A 16,296-nucleotide genomic window follows, 5' to 3' on the forward strand; every position below is an offset into this window, starting at 1 on the left:
ATAGCTGCTTGGGCTTAGCAGAAGAAATGCCAGCTGGGTTATGTTTTGTGGGGGATTTTGCACTTGAATTTGTAGTCTTTGTTTGGAAGAAGTGACTTGTATAAATCACTCTCTGTTCAATGGTATGAAATTTTTGTCTGATTCATCTAGCTCTATTAGGTATGAGCCTCATCTTGACTTGGTGTCTGTAAATGCTGAATGAAGTGTCATATTTTATTTAGAAATTAGTAATTAGTTATAAAGTATCTGTTGTGGTTGGAGAGACGGCTCAGCTGGCAAGAGCTGCTCTCCGAGTCACAATGACATGCAGCTATTGCCACCATCTCTCCATCTAGAGGACTGGTTCTCAACATTTGGAGGTCAATCAACCCTTTCACAGGGGTTGCACTGATATCCTGCATATCAGATATTCACATTACTATTCCTAACAGTAGCAAAATTCAGTTAACAAAGTAGCAATGAAAAATATATGATTGGCGGTCATCATAACAGAAACTGCTGTATTAAAGGGCCTCAGCATTAACAAGGTTGAGAACCACTGGACTATCATCATGACTATATCCTGATAATGTGAAGATGACGCTGTTGCCCTTCTGCTTGCCTGTACACCAGCTGCCATGCTAACACTGAAGTTTCTGGCATCACAACTGGGCTGCCAGTCCTGTAGTGCAGAAGACAGAATAGATAGAGCCTGTTCTTCATCCAGGCAAGAAAAAAACATTCAGTGCTGGAGAAGAAAGCTGTGGGTAAACTCAGCATATATGACAGATGAGTGCTTTAGCCTATCCTTTAGGGTTTCTTTCCCCTGAATAAAACTTGACAACTCAACTTGACAACTGTCTTACTCCATTGGACCACTGCAAAGAAATAAGTGAAACCTTTGTAGCTTATAAATGGCAGGAATTTGTTCTGGAGGTTGGAAAGTTCAGAGTTAAGGTGCCTGATGAATTTGATGTCCAGTAAGGGCCTTCTTCCTATTGAAGAGTCTTTTCACTATAACCTGCAATTTTCGTGGAGCTAACGAGCTCCCTTGGGCCTTCTTTATGGGGACACTAATCCCATTCATGGGGCTCTGCCCTCATAACCTAATCACCTCTCAAAGGACCTCCCTCACAGTGTTCTGGGGTTAGGATTTCAGCATGAGAGCTTTGGGGGAGCATCAGCATTCAAACCATTGGAAGACAATAATGGCATCTGTGCGGGCTTTTCTGTTTCACCTAGTTTTCCTCTATATAATGTTCATTTACTTGATCCTTGAAACTTAAGAGAGCCAAGAATTGAATTCAGTCACGACACACACTTGTAATCCCTGCATTGAGAGGCTGTGAAAGTTGGAGGCAAGCCTGGACTACATATAATTAGTGAAACCTTGTCTCAAATTTCTGTTTGTGTATGTGCAAAATAATAGGTTTTTTTTTAAATTTTTGTCCTGTGATTAGTATTTCTTAGAAAAAAAATGGTGTGTATAGAAGGATTAGCATTTTTTAATTTATTTATTTTATGTAATCAACATTTTGCCTGCTTGTATGTCTATGTGAGGGTGTCAGATATTGGAGTTGCAAACAATTATGAATTGCCACATGGGTGCTGGGAATTGAACTCAGGTCCTCTGGAAGAGCAGTCAGTGCTCTTAACCACTGAGCCATCTTTCCAGCACCAAGGATTAGTATTCTTAACATGGAATTTGCCTTACAAGTGAAATGTATTACACTGTACAAAATACAGCAAAGAGCCAGGGCATGTGGCTCAGCTGCAAGAGTGTTTGTCTAGTGCCTTAGTTAGGGTTACTGTTGCTATGGTAAAATACCATGACCAGAAACAAGTTGGGGAGGAAAGGGTTTATTTGACTAACACTTCCAAATCACTGTTGATATCAGATAAAGTCAGGACACAAATTCAAACAGGGCAGGAATAAACGCAGAGGCCACAGAAGGGTTCTGCATACTGGCTTGCTCAGCCTACTTTCTTATAGATCCCAGGATTACCTGCCGGGGCTGGCCCCACCCACAGTGGACTGAGCCCTTCCCCTTAATCACTAAGAAAATGCCATGCAGGCTTGGCTGTGGTCCGGTCTTAAATGGGCACCGTTTTTTCAACTGAGGCTCCCTCCTCTCAGAAGCTTGTGTCAAGCTGACATTAAAGTAGCAAACCCATCTAGCATGTTTAAGCCCCGAGGTTTCCATCCCAGCATCTCATGGACCAGGCATGGTGCACACCCTAGTACTCAGGAGGTGGAGGCAAAAAGAACAGGAATCAAGGTCATTCTCAGGTCCATAGTGAGGCCCTCCTTTTTGAGACATGGGAACCTTTTTAGATGACTCAGTGACTGCAAGAGGACCTGAATGTTAGGGCCTAGAACACAAGGTTACCATTGGCTATCAAGTTGGGCCAGCCTGAGCTGTGGTAGATTTCTGATTTTAAAGGGGGGGGGAGGACAAGATTGGCTCTCGTTACCATGTTCCTCTTTTTCTCTCCAGCTCACATGTGTGACCTGTAAACTGTAAGTGGTTTTCAACCTGAAACTGTCAGTTTTCATTGCTTTCTACACCCATCCAAAAATGGTAGTAAATGATTAAAAGTTAAGACTTAAAGGGCAGAAAGCTAAGCTGACTGCAATGAAAACACAAAACAGGTTCATTTTTACAGGATATAAAAAAAGCACAGGAACGGGAGGCAGTAGGTGTTGCCTCAGAAAGCAGGAATGCAGATGAATCATAAAAGATTGACTACACAAAGTGGGGTAGGGGGGTACCAAGACTGCATTGTCCCCTAACCTGCAGGAGACTACACACAGCATGCTGATCCTTGGCGTCTCTGACTTCTCACCCCACTCACGCAGGACCCTGGCATCCCAGCCTGTGCTTCTAATAGGGCTCTTTTAATGGAAAATGAATCCACCAGAGAGGAGCCACACATGATTGAGGTACTCTTGGATAACAGTATATACAGCTTCAAGAGCAACTCATGGCATAGTATAGAAGAGAAATATTAAATAAGCACTTAATATAAAAAGATCTGAATAGCATGAGAAATTGTTCACTATATTTTAAACTTCAAAATGATGTACTATAATTCTACTTGAAAAATTGATCAGATTTACATAAAGCTGTATATAATTTTGTCTCAAGATTGTTTAATATAGTAAAAAATTAAAGATAACTTAGATTTTCAACAGTGATGAATTAGTTAAAAGAAAATTCTGGAAATAGAGGTAGTAGCATAAACCTGTACTCCCAGTGCTTGAGAAATAAGGGGCAGAACAGAAATTCAAGGCTGTCTGCTCCATGGAATTCAAGGCCAGTCTGAGCTCTATGAGACTGTCTTGAAAGAAAAGGGGACCTGGGTAGTTTTCATCTTCTTTTATTTACCAAGTTTTGTACAAAGAAAGTTTTTATTTTACTTTGCTTTTGTTTTTCAGGGAAAAAAAATATAGAAAACTTCAAAAATACACCAAAGTAGAGATAAGAATATAACTCTTACAGCACTCTAGATGCAGAGGCAGGTGGATCTCTGAGTTTGAGACCAACCTGGTCTACAGAGTGAGTTCCAGAACAGCCAGGGCCACACAGAGCTCTGTGCCCCCCCCCCAAAAGTCTCCTGAAATGCCCAGCTTCAATATTTCTCATTTTTTCCCCCATTCTTCTCTATCTATCCCTACTCCACCTTGGAGGGGGGGCAGGATTATTTTAAAATAGATTACAAACATTACATTATTTAACTTATAAATGATTTATGTGTTTTTGATAAGAACCCTCTTCAGAACACATGAATGTGTCATTATGGTATCTTAACATTGGTTTATCTTTAATACCCATCCATAATTGCTCCCAGGGCTCTCTTTGAACCAGGTTCTAAACAGAACCCACATAGTTGTACTTGGTTGTTAAGTCTCTTAGATTCTCTTTCATCCCAAGCATCCCTTCCTGTCTTCCCTCCGTCTATCACATGCACTTTTTGAGGAAGCAGGCAGGGGAGCATATGTGACTTATGCTGTATGATAGTGGTTACTCTCTGGGTAGAGGAATAGGGTTTGGTTAACGTGTGATCTTCAAGAGTGACCAGTGCCAGTTAATCCCAGTACTCTGGAGGCAGAAACTGGCAGATCTCTGAGTTTAAGGCCAGCCAAAACTCTATAGACTCTGTCTCGAAAAAGAAAAAGAAAAAAAAAGATTTTAAGATGTGACTACTCACATAACCTCCTTCCTGGATAACACTGGGTCTGGGTGTATCCCCAGCCTGCTTGCAGCCCTCTCTGCTTAAGACCTGCTTCCTAGAGGGCTTGAATTCTGTACAGTAAATGCCAGTTCCTATATAAAAACACAGGTTTGTACTGGCTGCTGTATTTTAGGGATGTAGGGTCTCCAGTGAGAGTGATGACAACAGGTTGGTGAATGAGAAGAGGCCTACTTGTAGCTAAACTCTGAAGGTAAAGCCAGCAGGGCCTTCTTTTGGAAAGATGGGGAAAGTGAGAATTCCAAGGATAACTTCCAGGTTTGTGTTTGGTGGTGTGAAGGAAAGGAGTAGGTTGGATTTGAATATTCAAGAGGGTGAGTGTGATGAAGAGAACAGAGGACCAAGACTGGGATGTTCTAGCATTTGGAGAGGAAAGGAGAAGGAACAGAATAAAGCCAGAAATAACAGCCAGTGAGAGACGAGTGAAGCCTCCCAAGTGTCCTAAAGCCATCTAAAAGTATCTCTAGGAGGGGGCAGTTTTCACCCATTGTGTCAGATGTTAGCAGATTCTCCCCTGCCTCTGTGTTGTCCCCAACTGCTAGCTTTAAAAGCTGTGAAGTGAAGATTATCTAAGGAAAAGTTCCAATTAAATCATAAAATCATGCAAACTTTTAGTGAGTTTTTAATTACATCCAGGGTAAAACATAAGTCTATTCTAACAAATATAGCAAAAGGGTTCCTTAACATTGATGTGTCTTGTCAAAATTCTGAATTCCACTTCTCCATGGCTCCCTAGTCTCCAGCTTTTGCTCTCTTGCCATGTGTCATTTGAACAAAGGCCTGAGACTACAACTGAGCACAAAGTATCAGAAGCATGAACTACATGTACTAATGGGCTTTCATAAACACATGCAGAGTTAAGTAAGTGGAAGGTTACATTGTTCTGATTGTGAGGAGGCTTGAATTAACCATTTCGTGAGCAGTACCATACTTTATAAAGTAGTTAAACCACAGTTGATGGGTAGATTGTGATCATTTTTGCGGTGTTTTAAAATAGGCTCACCAACCCTATATTTTCATTTAAAGGGCACCCCAGTTGCTCACCAAAATCTTGAGATTAATGGATCTTCGTACTTTTCCTTGGCCTGGTGGTTACATGTACATTTCTCTTGTTTGTGATTATTGTAGAGAATCACTGGTTTTTTTTACTTCAGTTCTTAAACTTGTGAATTCTTTTAATTTAGGCACTGTTAATCCTGTAGTGTCTGGAGTTCTCACCTTCATCAGTCTCAAAGCTAGCTGTCCTCACTTCCCAGCCTTGAGAATGGAAGTTACTCTTTAATCTGATGACTTCACTGAGGGGGTTGGGGCCAATTCTCTGACATCTCCTTAACTTAAGATTTGAAGATACGTTGTCACAGAATTGATGCAGAGTGACCTACATAAAATCATCGTCTCTCCTCAGCCACTCAGCTCAGATCATGTCAAAGTTTTTCTTTATCAGATTTTGCGAGGTAAGATTTTTTTCCTTTACCAAGAAAAAGGCAGTGTGGTGGTATAAATGAGTTGTTTTGCTCTTCATTTGAATTTGATTCTGGCCTTCCAAGCCTTGTTCTCCAAAGATCTTTTTGTCTGAAGCAAAGTTGTTTCACTGTTTTTGTATCTGATGTTAAACAAGAGGCGTGGGTGTTAGAGGTGCTAGGCGTTGACCTTGAATCCTTGAGCATGCTAGTCACATCCCTGCCAACCAGAGGCTTTTAAGGTGGCCAAGTATTTTTTATTTTTATTTTTATTAGGGCAGAGAAGGCAGCAAGTGGGCTGATGTAGAAAGGCAAGTAAACAGTGGTTTGTCACAAATCCCACTAACTGCCTTTAGCTCTTCACAGCCTGTGGCATCAGATGACTAAGTTAAAAAGTGACTGTCCTCTATGGAAGACATCCATCCTTCAAGTCTGAGTATCGCCTGGCATAGCTGAGCCCCACTTAGCTCAAAATGACCATTAAAGCCCAAAGCAGATGGAGAAGACTGGTAGAGAGAGCAGCTAAGTAACTCCAGACTGTGCATGAAGAGCACAGACCTGACTGAGAAGCAATTTAGGCCACTATGACTGATGCCTCCTCTAGCCCCCAGCTGTGTCCAGAGTTCTACCTTGACAAACGGAGAATTATTTAAAGGTGAAACCACTTTCTTGTCTGGTGAATACATTTTTTTTACAGTATTCACAGAATTACATTCTAAAAAAAAAAAAACTTTGAAAACGTCTTCCAAGTATTAAAACACATAAGCAATATTACTACTACAACAACAACAACAACAAAAAGTTCACCTACAATGAATTTGTTGATATTCTGTGGTGGGGGAAATGAGAAAGATTCTTAACTCATTTACAGTTGTGAAGAAAATGTCTTACAAAGGTTTATTTTTTAAAAATGGAAGAAAAGAATGAATGTAAGATTGAGCTTAGAGCAGTACTGATGATGTCTCTCAAGATGTCACATATATTTTGAGATGACTTAGTGTCCTCTTGACTGTCAGCAGTCACAGTGCTGCAGGCAGATTTGGGCACGCCCCTGAGTTTTGTCCTGTCACTGAACTGCCTATCCTGGGAAAGACCTCCCACAGGTTAATGGAAACGTCTTCACTGGAGCAGGTTCAAAGTCACAGGTTGGGCGTATCAGTGGCAGAACTCCTTCCACATGGAGGAGAATGGCCTGACAGCCTTACCTATGCTTCAAGCCATGTAATCTTTTCAATTTTAGACATTGTCTCTGGCGTGAGCAGATACTATTGTGACGTTTTACCCTACTGCAACAAAATGACAGTGTCTTGAAGGGGACTAAGGCAAGCTTTCAGTAATATTCTTTAGCTTTTGTTTGGGGAATAATTTTAAATCTTCTAGTCCATTTCCATTTAAGGTTAAATATCTGCAATTAAATGTGTTTATTATTTCAGGTTTGAAATATCTCCATTCGGCTGGCATTTTACATCGAGACATTAAGCCAGGGAATCTCCTTGTGAACAGCAACTGTGTTCTAAAGGTAGCTTTTCAGTTATTTAAAGGTCTAGAGAAATCAAATGTCTGGCTCAAGAGTATTGTTTTCCCTACTTCACCAGAAATAAAGAGAACAGTTTTCTTCAGCCCCATCATTTATCAAAGCCGCTGGAACTAATTTGTAGTCCTGGCTCTTTTTTCTTTCTTCCTTTCTTTTTTTAATTTTTATTTATTATGTTCTGTCTGCATGTATCCTTGCAGGCCAGAAGAGAACTTCAGATCTTATTACAGATAGTTGTGAGTCGCCATGTAGTTGCTGGGAATTGAACGCAGGACCTCTGGAAGAGCAGCCAGTGCTCTTAACCTCTGAGCTATCTCTCCATCCCCGACCATGTCAACTCTTATAAAGGAAAACCTTTAATTGGGCCTGGCTTACAGTTCAGAGATTCAGTCCATTATCATCATAGTGGAACCATGATAGGCAGACATGGTGCAGGAGAGGTAGCCAAGAGCTCTACATCTGGATCCACAGACAGCAAGAAGAGAGTGAAACACAGTGGGCCTAGGTTGAGCATCTGTGAAACCTCAAAGCCTGCCCCCAGGACATACTTCCTCCAACAAGACCACACCTCCTAGTAGTACTGCTCCCTATGGGCCTGTGGAGGCCATTTTCTTTCAAACCACCACAGAATTGTTTATCAGAAGGAATTAGACTCTTAGCTTCTTCATCTGTGGCAGTGAAATGTGGCTTTTAGGAAGGCGTCTGCGTCTTAAACAGCTAGCATTATTATATGGTGTTGCACTTCAGTAGCAAAAGGAAGCACAGGCATGTTTAAAAGTTAAAGTGCCATGCCAGGAAAAGGCAGATGAATGTATTTCTACAATATGGTAGTCATATCTTCCCCCTCTGAATAAATTTATATTTAATAATCCCCAGGTCTCAGTTTAGGTGCCAAGATGAGACCATGTCCCGAAAACTTAACAAGGTTGCACATGCTTTTGCATGATGGTAACCCCAGTATTTCAGAAGTAAAGGCAGGAGGGGAAAACGCCTAATACAATATCCCCAAACCTCAAATCATCAACTTAATTTTTACTACTTTCCTGATTCTTCTCACTGTCCTTTGTTAGTTAAAAGAGACTTATTGATAGCAAGATCCATAGTATGCATTTCTCAAACTTCTAATATACAAATATATTTTTCAAATTTCTGAATGTGGAAGGTTCATCATAATTTTCCTCTTGATAGAAATGGGGGCAGGAGAGTAGGCTCTGGGGTTAAAAAGCTTACTGTTCTTGCAAAGGACCAGGTCCAGTTCCCAGCACCCACCTGGTGATACACAGCTAGGCAAACTCCAATTCCAGAGCATCTGATACCTCTTATGACTTCTGGGGGTTCCTGTACACACGTGCACATACATACACATAAAATTAAATACTTCTTAAAAGAAGAGTAGAAGCTGGGTGGTAGTAGCACACACCTTTAATCCCAGCACTTGCAAGGCAAAAGTGAGCAGATCTCTCAGTTTCAGGCCAGCTTGATCTACAGAGTAAATTCTAGGACAGCCAGGGCTATTCAGAGAAATCCTATCTCCAAAAAACGAAAAAATAAAAATAAAACAGAAGAGAAAAACAGCATTTGTGCCAAGTCTAGCAAAATAGACCTCTCTTATGAGGCCTTTTTTATACCTCCTCCTATGAGTCCATCTGAAAGTAGCTTGGTTAAGCCTGAAGTATGCATTCAGCTATGTTTGGAGTTCATTGGTCTTGATTTTGGTTTAATTATCAGTTTAGAGTAGGTGAAAGTTTTTGTCTATCTGTTGCTGAGCGTTGAACTCATTACTCCCTTACACGTGAAGGCAGGTGCCCCTTTACCAACCAACCACATCCCCAACCTGGAGAATATTTTTTCAAAAGAAACATAATTTTAAAGGGGGTAGGGACTCTAGAGAGATAGATCAGTGGTGAAAGCCCTGAGTTAGAGTCCAAGCATCCAAGCACCTACACTGCTGATCATAATGGTGTGTAACTCCACATCTGATGCCAGATCCTGGCCTCTCTGGCTACCGAGGCACACATGTTCCACAGATATACATACTGGCAAAACTCTGATACACATAAAATAATACAAAATTCAAAGATGTATAATTTTATATAGAAACGTTGAAGTTGGGATTTTCTTCCCTTTATCCAAATAAGATCATATTTTTATACTGACAGAAATAGATTTTACCTGTATCACTTTTTAAAGCTCATGAGCTCATCAAGGTTTTTCCGTGTATGTGTTATATGGTTTTCTTTAGTGCTGCTGCTGTTTTTCTCGCCATAAATGTGTCTGTCCAGCTGAGCATCTTAGTTACTTTCTATTATGATATGATAAAGGCCATGACTAAAATCAACTTGGGAAGGATGGAGTTTATTTGGCTTACATATTCAGGTTCGTAGTCTAATAAGGAAAACAAAGGCAGAAACTACAGGCAGGGACTGAAACAGAAGCAACAGAGAGGTGCTGGTTTACTCAGTCTCCTCTTTTTTTTAACCACCCGGGACTACCTGCCCAGAGATGGCCCACAGTGGGCTAGACCCTTCCACATCAATCATCATCAAGAAAATGCACCACAGGCCAATCTTATGTGGGTTTTTTCCCCATTTGAGGTTTCTTCTTCTCAGATATGTCTAGGTTTGTGCCAAGTTTACAAAATCTAACCAGAGTACTGGGCATAGTGGCACACACCTGTGAGCCTAGCACTTGGGAAATACAAGACAGAAGAATGAGATGTTCAGGGACATCCTCAGCTATATGGTAGGCTTAAATCTCTGCTGTCTCAAAAATGAAGAAAGGAAGGTAAGTGTCTGCTTGATAATGTCTTAATTGTCTTTCCTATTTAGATTTGTGATTTTGGGTTGGCCAGAGTGGAAGAATTAGATGAATCCCGTCATATGACTCAGGAAGTTGTTACTCAGTATTACCGGGCTCCGGAGATCCTGATGGGCAGCCGACATTACAGCAATGCCATTGACATCTGGTCTGTTGGCTGTATCTTTGCAGAACTACTGGGCCGAAGAATATTGTTTCAGGCACAGAGTCCCATTCAGCAGGTATGATTTTTGCTTCACAGTTTTACTTGCTTTTAATTTCGCTGTAGATTTGAAGGGAAAGCCATCTTGCACACATCATGAGTTTATTCATTGTACTGTCTTAATTGACTTTTAGCAAATCAGGTTTACTTGAAAGCCAGAAAGGTATAAAGTTGAAGATTGCAGAGGTTCGTTCAGTTAGGAGCCTTTTAGAGAAAGTGTTGACTTTATCCTGTGCACTGGTGTCTGGCAGCAGACTCAGCTCTACCATTGCGTAGGTGTGATCTAGAGTCGTTGGAAGACATCTGCTCCTTCAGCTGAGTGGCTGCGACTTCAAACTGTACATTTCTACTATTGACTTCTTCAAATCTCAAAGCAAGCTGGGTGATGGTGGTATAGCACTTGGAAGGCAAAGGCAAGCGTATCTCAGTGAGTTCAAGGTCAGCCAGGTCTACAAAGAGAGTTCCAAGACAGCCAAGACTGTTAAACAGAGAAACCCTGTCTTGACAAAAAAAACAAAAAACAACTTTACTATTGGGCTAAAATATTTAGATACAGCATAAAACACCAGAAGATAATTAAAATATAGACTCAAAAAACCATTTGTGGCCAGGTGTGTTGGGACATACCTTCAATCCCAGCACTCCTGAATTAGGAGCCATAAGATTTCTGTGAGTTCCAGGCAAGCCTCATCTACATATCAAGTTCCAAAGTTTCAGTCTGGCCAGAACTATATAGTAAAACCCTGTCTCAATAAAAAGAGGGCTGGGCAGTGGTGTTGCTCACCTTTAACCCCAGTACTCAGGAGGCAAAGACAGGCAAATCTCTTGAGTTCAAGGCCAGGCTGCTCTACAGAACAAACTCCAGCCAGAGCTGCACAGAGAAACCCTGTCTTAAAGGAAAGAAGAAAGGGGTGGAGGGAACTGCAGAGAAGGCTCAGAGGTTGAGAGCACTTGCTGTTCTCCCACAGGCCTGAATTTGATTCCCAGCAGCCGTGTCTGGTGGCCCACAGTTGCCTATCACTTCAGCTCTGGGGGATCTACCTTCTCTGATCTCTGAGAGTGCTTGCACCCTAGTGTACACACACAATTAAAAATAATATTTTAGGTTTAAAAATAAATTGAAGGCAGCCATGTTGGCATGTCTGAATCCTTGTACTTAGGAGGCAGTAGCAGTGAATCATAGTCTATGAGTTTTAAGCCAGTCTGGTCTACATAGAGAGTTCCAGGCCAGCCAAGAGTCCTGTCTCAAAAAGGGGGCTAGGAGTCAGTTTAGTGTGTCAAGAGCACTGGCTGCTCTTGCAGAGGACCAGAGTTTGATTCTCAGCACCTATCTGGAAGTTCACAGTTGCCTGTAACTCCAGTGACAGGAGTTCTGACATTCTCTTCTGGCATCTTCAGGCACTTCAAACGTTTGTTGCACAGACAAAATATTCATAAAATAAAAATAATGAATCTTTTTTTTAAAAGAAGAAGAAAACTCATTTGGAGCCAAGTGTGGTAACACATCCCTATATGGAAGTTCAAAGCCAGCCTGGTCCACATAGCAGGTCCTGGAGAAGTCTGAGAAGTGTCAGTGTGAGCTCTGCAGTCTCACAGAACCACTGGAGAGCTCCTCTGGGGTAGCCATCATCACAGAGCAGACATTGTATATGCAAGTAGTCTTCCATGGGGAAGTGCATCTCTTGATATCTCTTTTGAGAAATAAATACACTGGGTACAGGACAGCCAGCAGACTTTATAAAAGAGTTTCTCATCCATAGATCTGTCCTGCTTTACGCAACTTTTGAACATGTCCACCAAGCAGTCATTTCCTTCTGCCATTAGTGTGGTCATTAGAGCCCTGCAGGTGTCACTGCCATGCTTCCCTCAGAGGCCGGCTAGAGATCTTCAGGAGGCAGCAAGCGTCTCAAGCAGTTCCCCTGCCACGATACTGTTTCTGTTGGCCGTCTGTTGTGTAGATAAATGTGGACAATGGTGTTCTCCATGTCAGCTGCCCGTTGTGTAGATAATGCGGACAGTGGTGTTCTCCATGTATGACTTCCCCTTCCTAGGGGATCCACATGAAACATTGCTCTTAATTGGGTGATAGAGTCAGAACACTTTCAGCACATCAGAAAACTGGTGAGGTGGCTTGCTACCCGCAAAGACTTATTTACAGGGAGACCAAGACCAGTCTACTGTACTGTGCCCAACTAGATAAATGTGGCATCGTAGTTTTCTAAGTTTTACATTTTTCTGCCAGTGTAAGAGGTTTCTACAATGTAAGAGGTATGTGCTGGTCCAAACATTGAGTGCTTAACTTTTATTTCAGGCGTGAATGTTTTGCATGTTTATTATATCACATATATCTGATGTGTAGATTAGCTTGGTGGGCTTGAATCCATTTGAAGCATTAAAATCTATTCATTAACTGTTTGAAAAGGACAGGCATTAAGCCGCTGTCTGCAAAGATAATAAATGCTATAGTTTTTTGTTTTGTTTTGTTTTGTTTTGTTTTGTTTTTTCAAGACAGGGTTTTTCAGTAGCTATGGATCCAGCTCTGGAACTCACTGTATAGACCAGGCTGGCTTCGGATGCACTGAGATCCACCTGCCTCTGCTTCCCGAGTGCTGGAATTAAAAGCGTGTGTGACCACCACCCCACATGCTATAGTTTTAGAACGGTAGGGCATACAGATACAGACTCCAAAGTTACCCTAGTGTTAGAACACTGTCCAGTTTTCCATGGAATGTAGCTTGACTGGCCTCAAACTCAAAATTCTCCTGTCTTAGCCTCCCAAGTGGTAGAATTATAGCTGATTTCTAAAAGTGGGGCGGAGGGCAGAAAATAAAGGATTCTTTTTTGGTTTTTTTTTGTTTTATTTTATGAGACAGGGTTTTTCTGTATGACTTTGGAGCCTGTCCTGAAGCTCACTCTGTAGACTAGACTGGCCTCAAACTTCACAGAGATCTGCCTGCCTCTGCCTCTCAAACACTGGGATTAAAGGTGTGCGCCACCACCACCCAGATAAGAAAGGACTCTTATCAGAGCTTATTTGAAGGTTTGTGGTTCTAAGGCTGGAACTTGAGTGGAATGAAGTTGTTTCTGTGAGCTACTGTCAAGCTGTATTTCGTGTTTCCTTGCAGTTGGATTTGATCACAGATCTGTTGGGCACGCCATCACTGGAAGCAATGAGGACGGCTTGTGAAGGTGCTAAGGCACACATACTCAGGGGTCCTCATAAACAGGTAAAGAGGCAAAGAGGGGACAGTCTGTCTCTGTCAGCTAACTGTGAGGGGAGGACTTCTATTGCAAAGATGTTGCTTATAGATACTAGACACACTATAGATATAAGCACATAAACACAGAGATATTCCACAGGATCTCTGTTATATGCATATGACCATAAATAGAAAGTGGCTTACAGCCATGCCCAGTATAATAGAAGAATTCATGTTTTTATAGCACTATTGTTTATTGGCCCCCTTGGTGGTCTCCTGGTTTATCAGTATGTGGGAAGAAAGCTTTGGCCTCAGTGTGTATGAGTCAAGATACCGTTCCAGATACTAAGCCCAAATAACTGGTTGCCTTGCAAGGATGTAAAGCAGTTGCTATTGCACTCTTACCACTAAATCAGACCCAAGTACGGTTAGAAGTACAAAGAAGGAGTGCCTGCTTCTTTCTAATCAATATCATTTGCAGCCAGCCAAATCATGCTGAGAAGCCGAGGTCTTTCTGTCTGTGCTCTTGATTAAGCAGTCTGTTCTGCCAGCACTTTCTGAGTCCCCTTTAGAGAAAACAGCTTAGTGATGTGAGGAGGTGGGAGGGGAGTGCTCTTCCTAGGAGCAGGAAGCAAGCAGAACCAATAGGGCTTCAGCCAAGGCTAGTTTTCCTGGCATTGCCTTGGTTTCTTTTAAATTGGGCATTTAGGTGATCTGATTGATTGTTTAGGTGAACAGATTGGACGATCAAAAAGACAGATGGAGGGGGCTGGAGAAATGGCTCAGCGGTTAAGAGCACTGACTGCTCTTCCAGAGGACCCAGATTCAATTCCCAGCACCCACATGGCAGCTCACAACTGTCTGAAAATCCAGTTCCAGGGGATCTGACACCTTCACACCAATGCACATAAAATAAAAAAGATAAATAAATCATAAAATTTAAAAAAAAAAAAAGACAGACGGAGTTTGGCATTTTTCCCCTGAAATTGCCCACCAGACATTTGATGAAGGCTTGGCCCTCCGCTTCAGTCCCTCTCTATAACCCCGGTGACTCCTTTGCCCACAGGTGAACACAGTAAGGGAACGTGTCCTCCAGCACTGGCTCAGGCCAGAAAATAGTTTTCCTCCTTCAGTGACCTCATCAGTGTAATAAATCTACCTGGCCAAAGGGAAACAGTAATGAAATGCGTGGATCAGACACCCTGGTATCCTCAAAGGGTTATGGACAGCAGCCTAGAGGGCCGGCCTCTCTGAGATGTTCCTGACATGTCCAAAGCAGCTTGAAACTGCCTCACTGCACTAAAGTCGCTGTGCGCTCCTTTGAGCGTTCTGGGCAAATACGCCAGTTTCCTCATAAAAATTTTGAACCTAGCAGCTGTAAAAGTGTAGAGCCCTCAACTAGGTATGGTGACACTTTCCTATAACTCCCAGCATTCGGGAAACGGACAAGAGGACTGTCGGGGGAAGCCAGCCTGGGATACCCCTCCACAGACCCTGTTTCAAAAAAGGACTTCAAAACCTAGATATTTCAATTAAAAAAAATTACATTATTTTGTAAAACAAAAGACGGAGAAAGTTCTATTTTTATTTTAAGTTAAATAAGCTTAAGTTGAATGACTTCTATGAGGGTCCTTCTCCATTCTCACATGGCTTGGTCTCTTGACGAGAGGGAGGGGTACCTCCTGAAGGTTAAGGTTCTGCTCACCAGGTTGTCTGAGGGGAGCACCACAGAAATGTTCATCTTGGCTTCAGATTATTTGATTTTGAAGAAGAAGTAGGGAGGGTGAGAGTTAGAAGAGCCTCTTGCCCCTCCACCTCCACACATGTTGTTAATGTGCCAGCAGCTCCACTGAAGCATCTCTGTCTGTGTCCTGACTTCTTACGGCCAAGGTTGGAAGACACAGCAGCAGACAAGCTTATTTGGCATGTAGATAACTCTGTATTTTCACATTTTTTTCTGTTCTTATTTTAGTTTTTAGTTACTTGCTTTTCATTTTGTACTTTTTCTTTTGTTGCTATTTGAGTTTGTTTTGTTTCAGCGTTTTGAACTAGAGCCTGGCCTTCTTGTGGCCCTCTTGCCTCAGCCTCCAGCCCTGGGATTACAGGTGTGTGCTACTCCTCCCAGTTTATGTACTCTGCTTCAGAAACTTAATTTGGTCCCTAGGATATAATGTGTAGCTTGTGTAGTTTTTTTTTAATATTTATTTATTTTATTATGTATACAATATTCTGTCTGTGTGTATGCCTGCAGGCCAGAAGAGGGCACCAGACCCCATTACAGATGGTTGTGAGCCACCATGTGGTTGCTGGGAATTGAACTCAGGACATTTGGATGAGCAGGCAATGCTCTTAACCTCTGAGCCATCTCTCCAGCCCCCTTGTGTAGTTTTATATGTCATGGCTGTTCCACTAAATGCATGATGTTTAGTTGGCTCGGGGTTTGGCTTGAGGTATGCGCACTCAGGTTTTTCTCTGGACTGGACTGAAGAAGAATGCAGCCTGTGGTGTCAGGCTCAGGCTTATCACATTACCCAGCAGGCTGAATGGTGCCCTGATGTGCGATTCCCTTTGTATGCTGTGAATACCATTGGTTAATTAAGAAACTGGCTTGACCTGATAGGGTAGAATAGAGCTGGGGGTGGGGGACGACACGACCATACTAAACTGAATGCTGGGAGAAAGAAGGGTGGAGTCGGGGAGAAGCCATGGAGCCGCTGCTGGAGACAGACACGCTGAAACTTTCCTGGTAAACCACAACCTCTTGGCGATTAATAGAAATGGGTTAAATTAATATGTAAGAGCTAGCCGATAAGGAGTTAGAGCTAATAGGCCAAGCAGTGATTTAATTAA

General features: G+C 42.1%; 1 protein-coding gene across 1 annotated transcript in view; it reads left to right on the top strand.

Annotated features, from left to right (window-relative positions):
• Positions 1–16,296, top strand: part of Nlk (nemo like kinase) — a 128,335-nt gene that overhangs the window by 100,588 nt on the left and 11,451 nt on the right. The window contains exons 4-7 of the mRNA XM_085695453.2: positions 5,581–5,687; positions 7,127–7,212; positions 10,056–10,265; positions 13,372–13,473. Coding sequence (XP_085551579.1) covers positions 5,581–5,687; positions 7,127–7,212; positions 10,056–10,265; positions 13,372–13,473 — 505 coding nt within the window. The remainder of the gene's footprint in view (positions 1–5,580; positions 5,688–7,126; positions 7,213–10,055; positions 10,266–13,371; positions 13,474–16,296) is intronic.

The sequence above is a fragment of the Myodes glareolus genome, chromosome 9 (assembly GCF_982192425.1).
Source record: "Myodes glareolus chromosome 9, mMyoGla1.1, whole genome shotgun sequence".
Taxonomy (NCBI): domain Eukaryota; kingdom Metazoa; phylum Chordata; class Mammalia; order Rodentia; family Cricetidae; genus Myodes; species Myodes glareolus.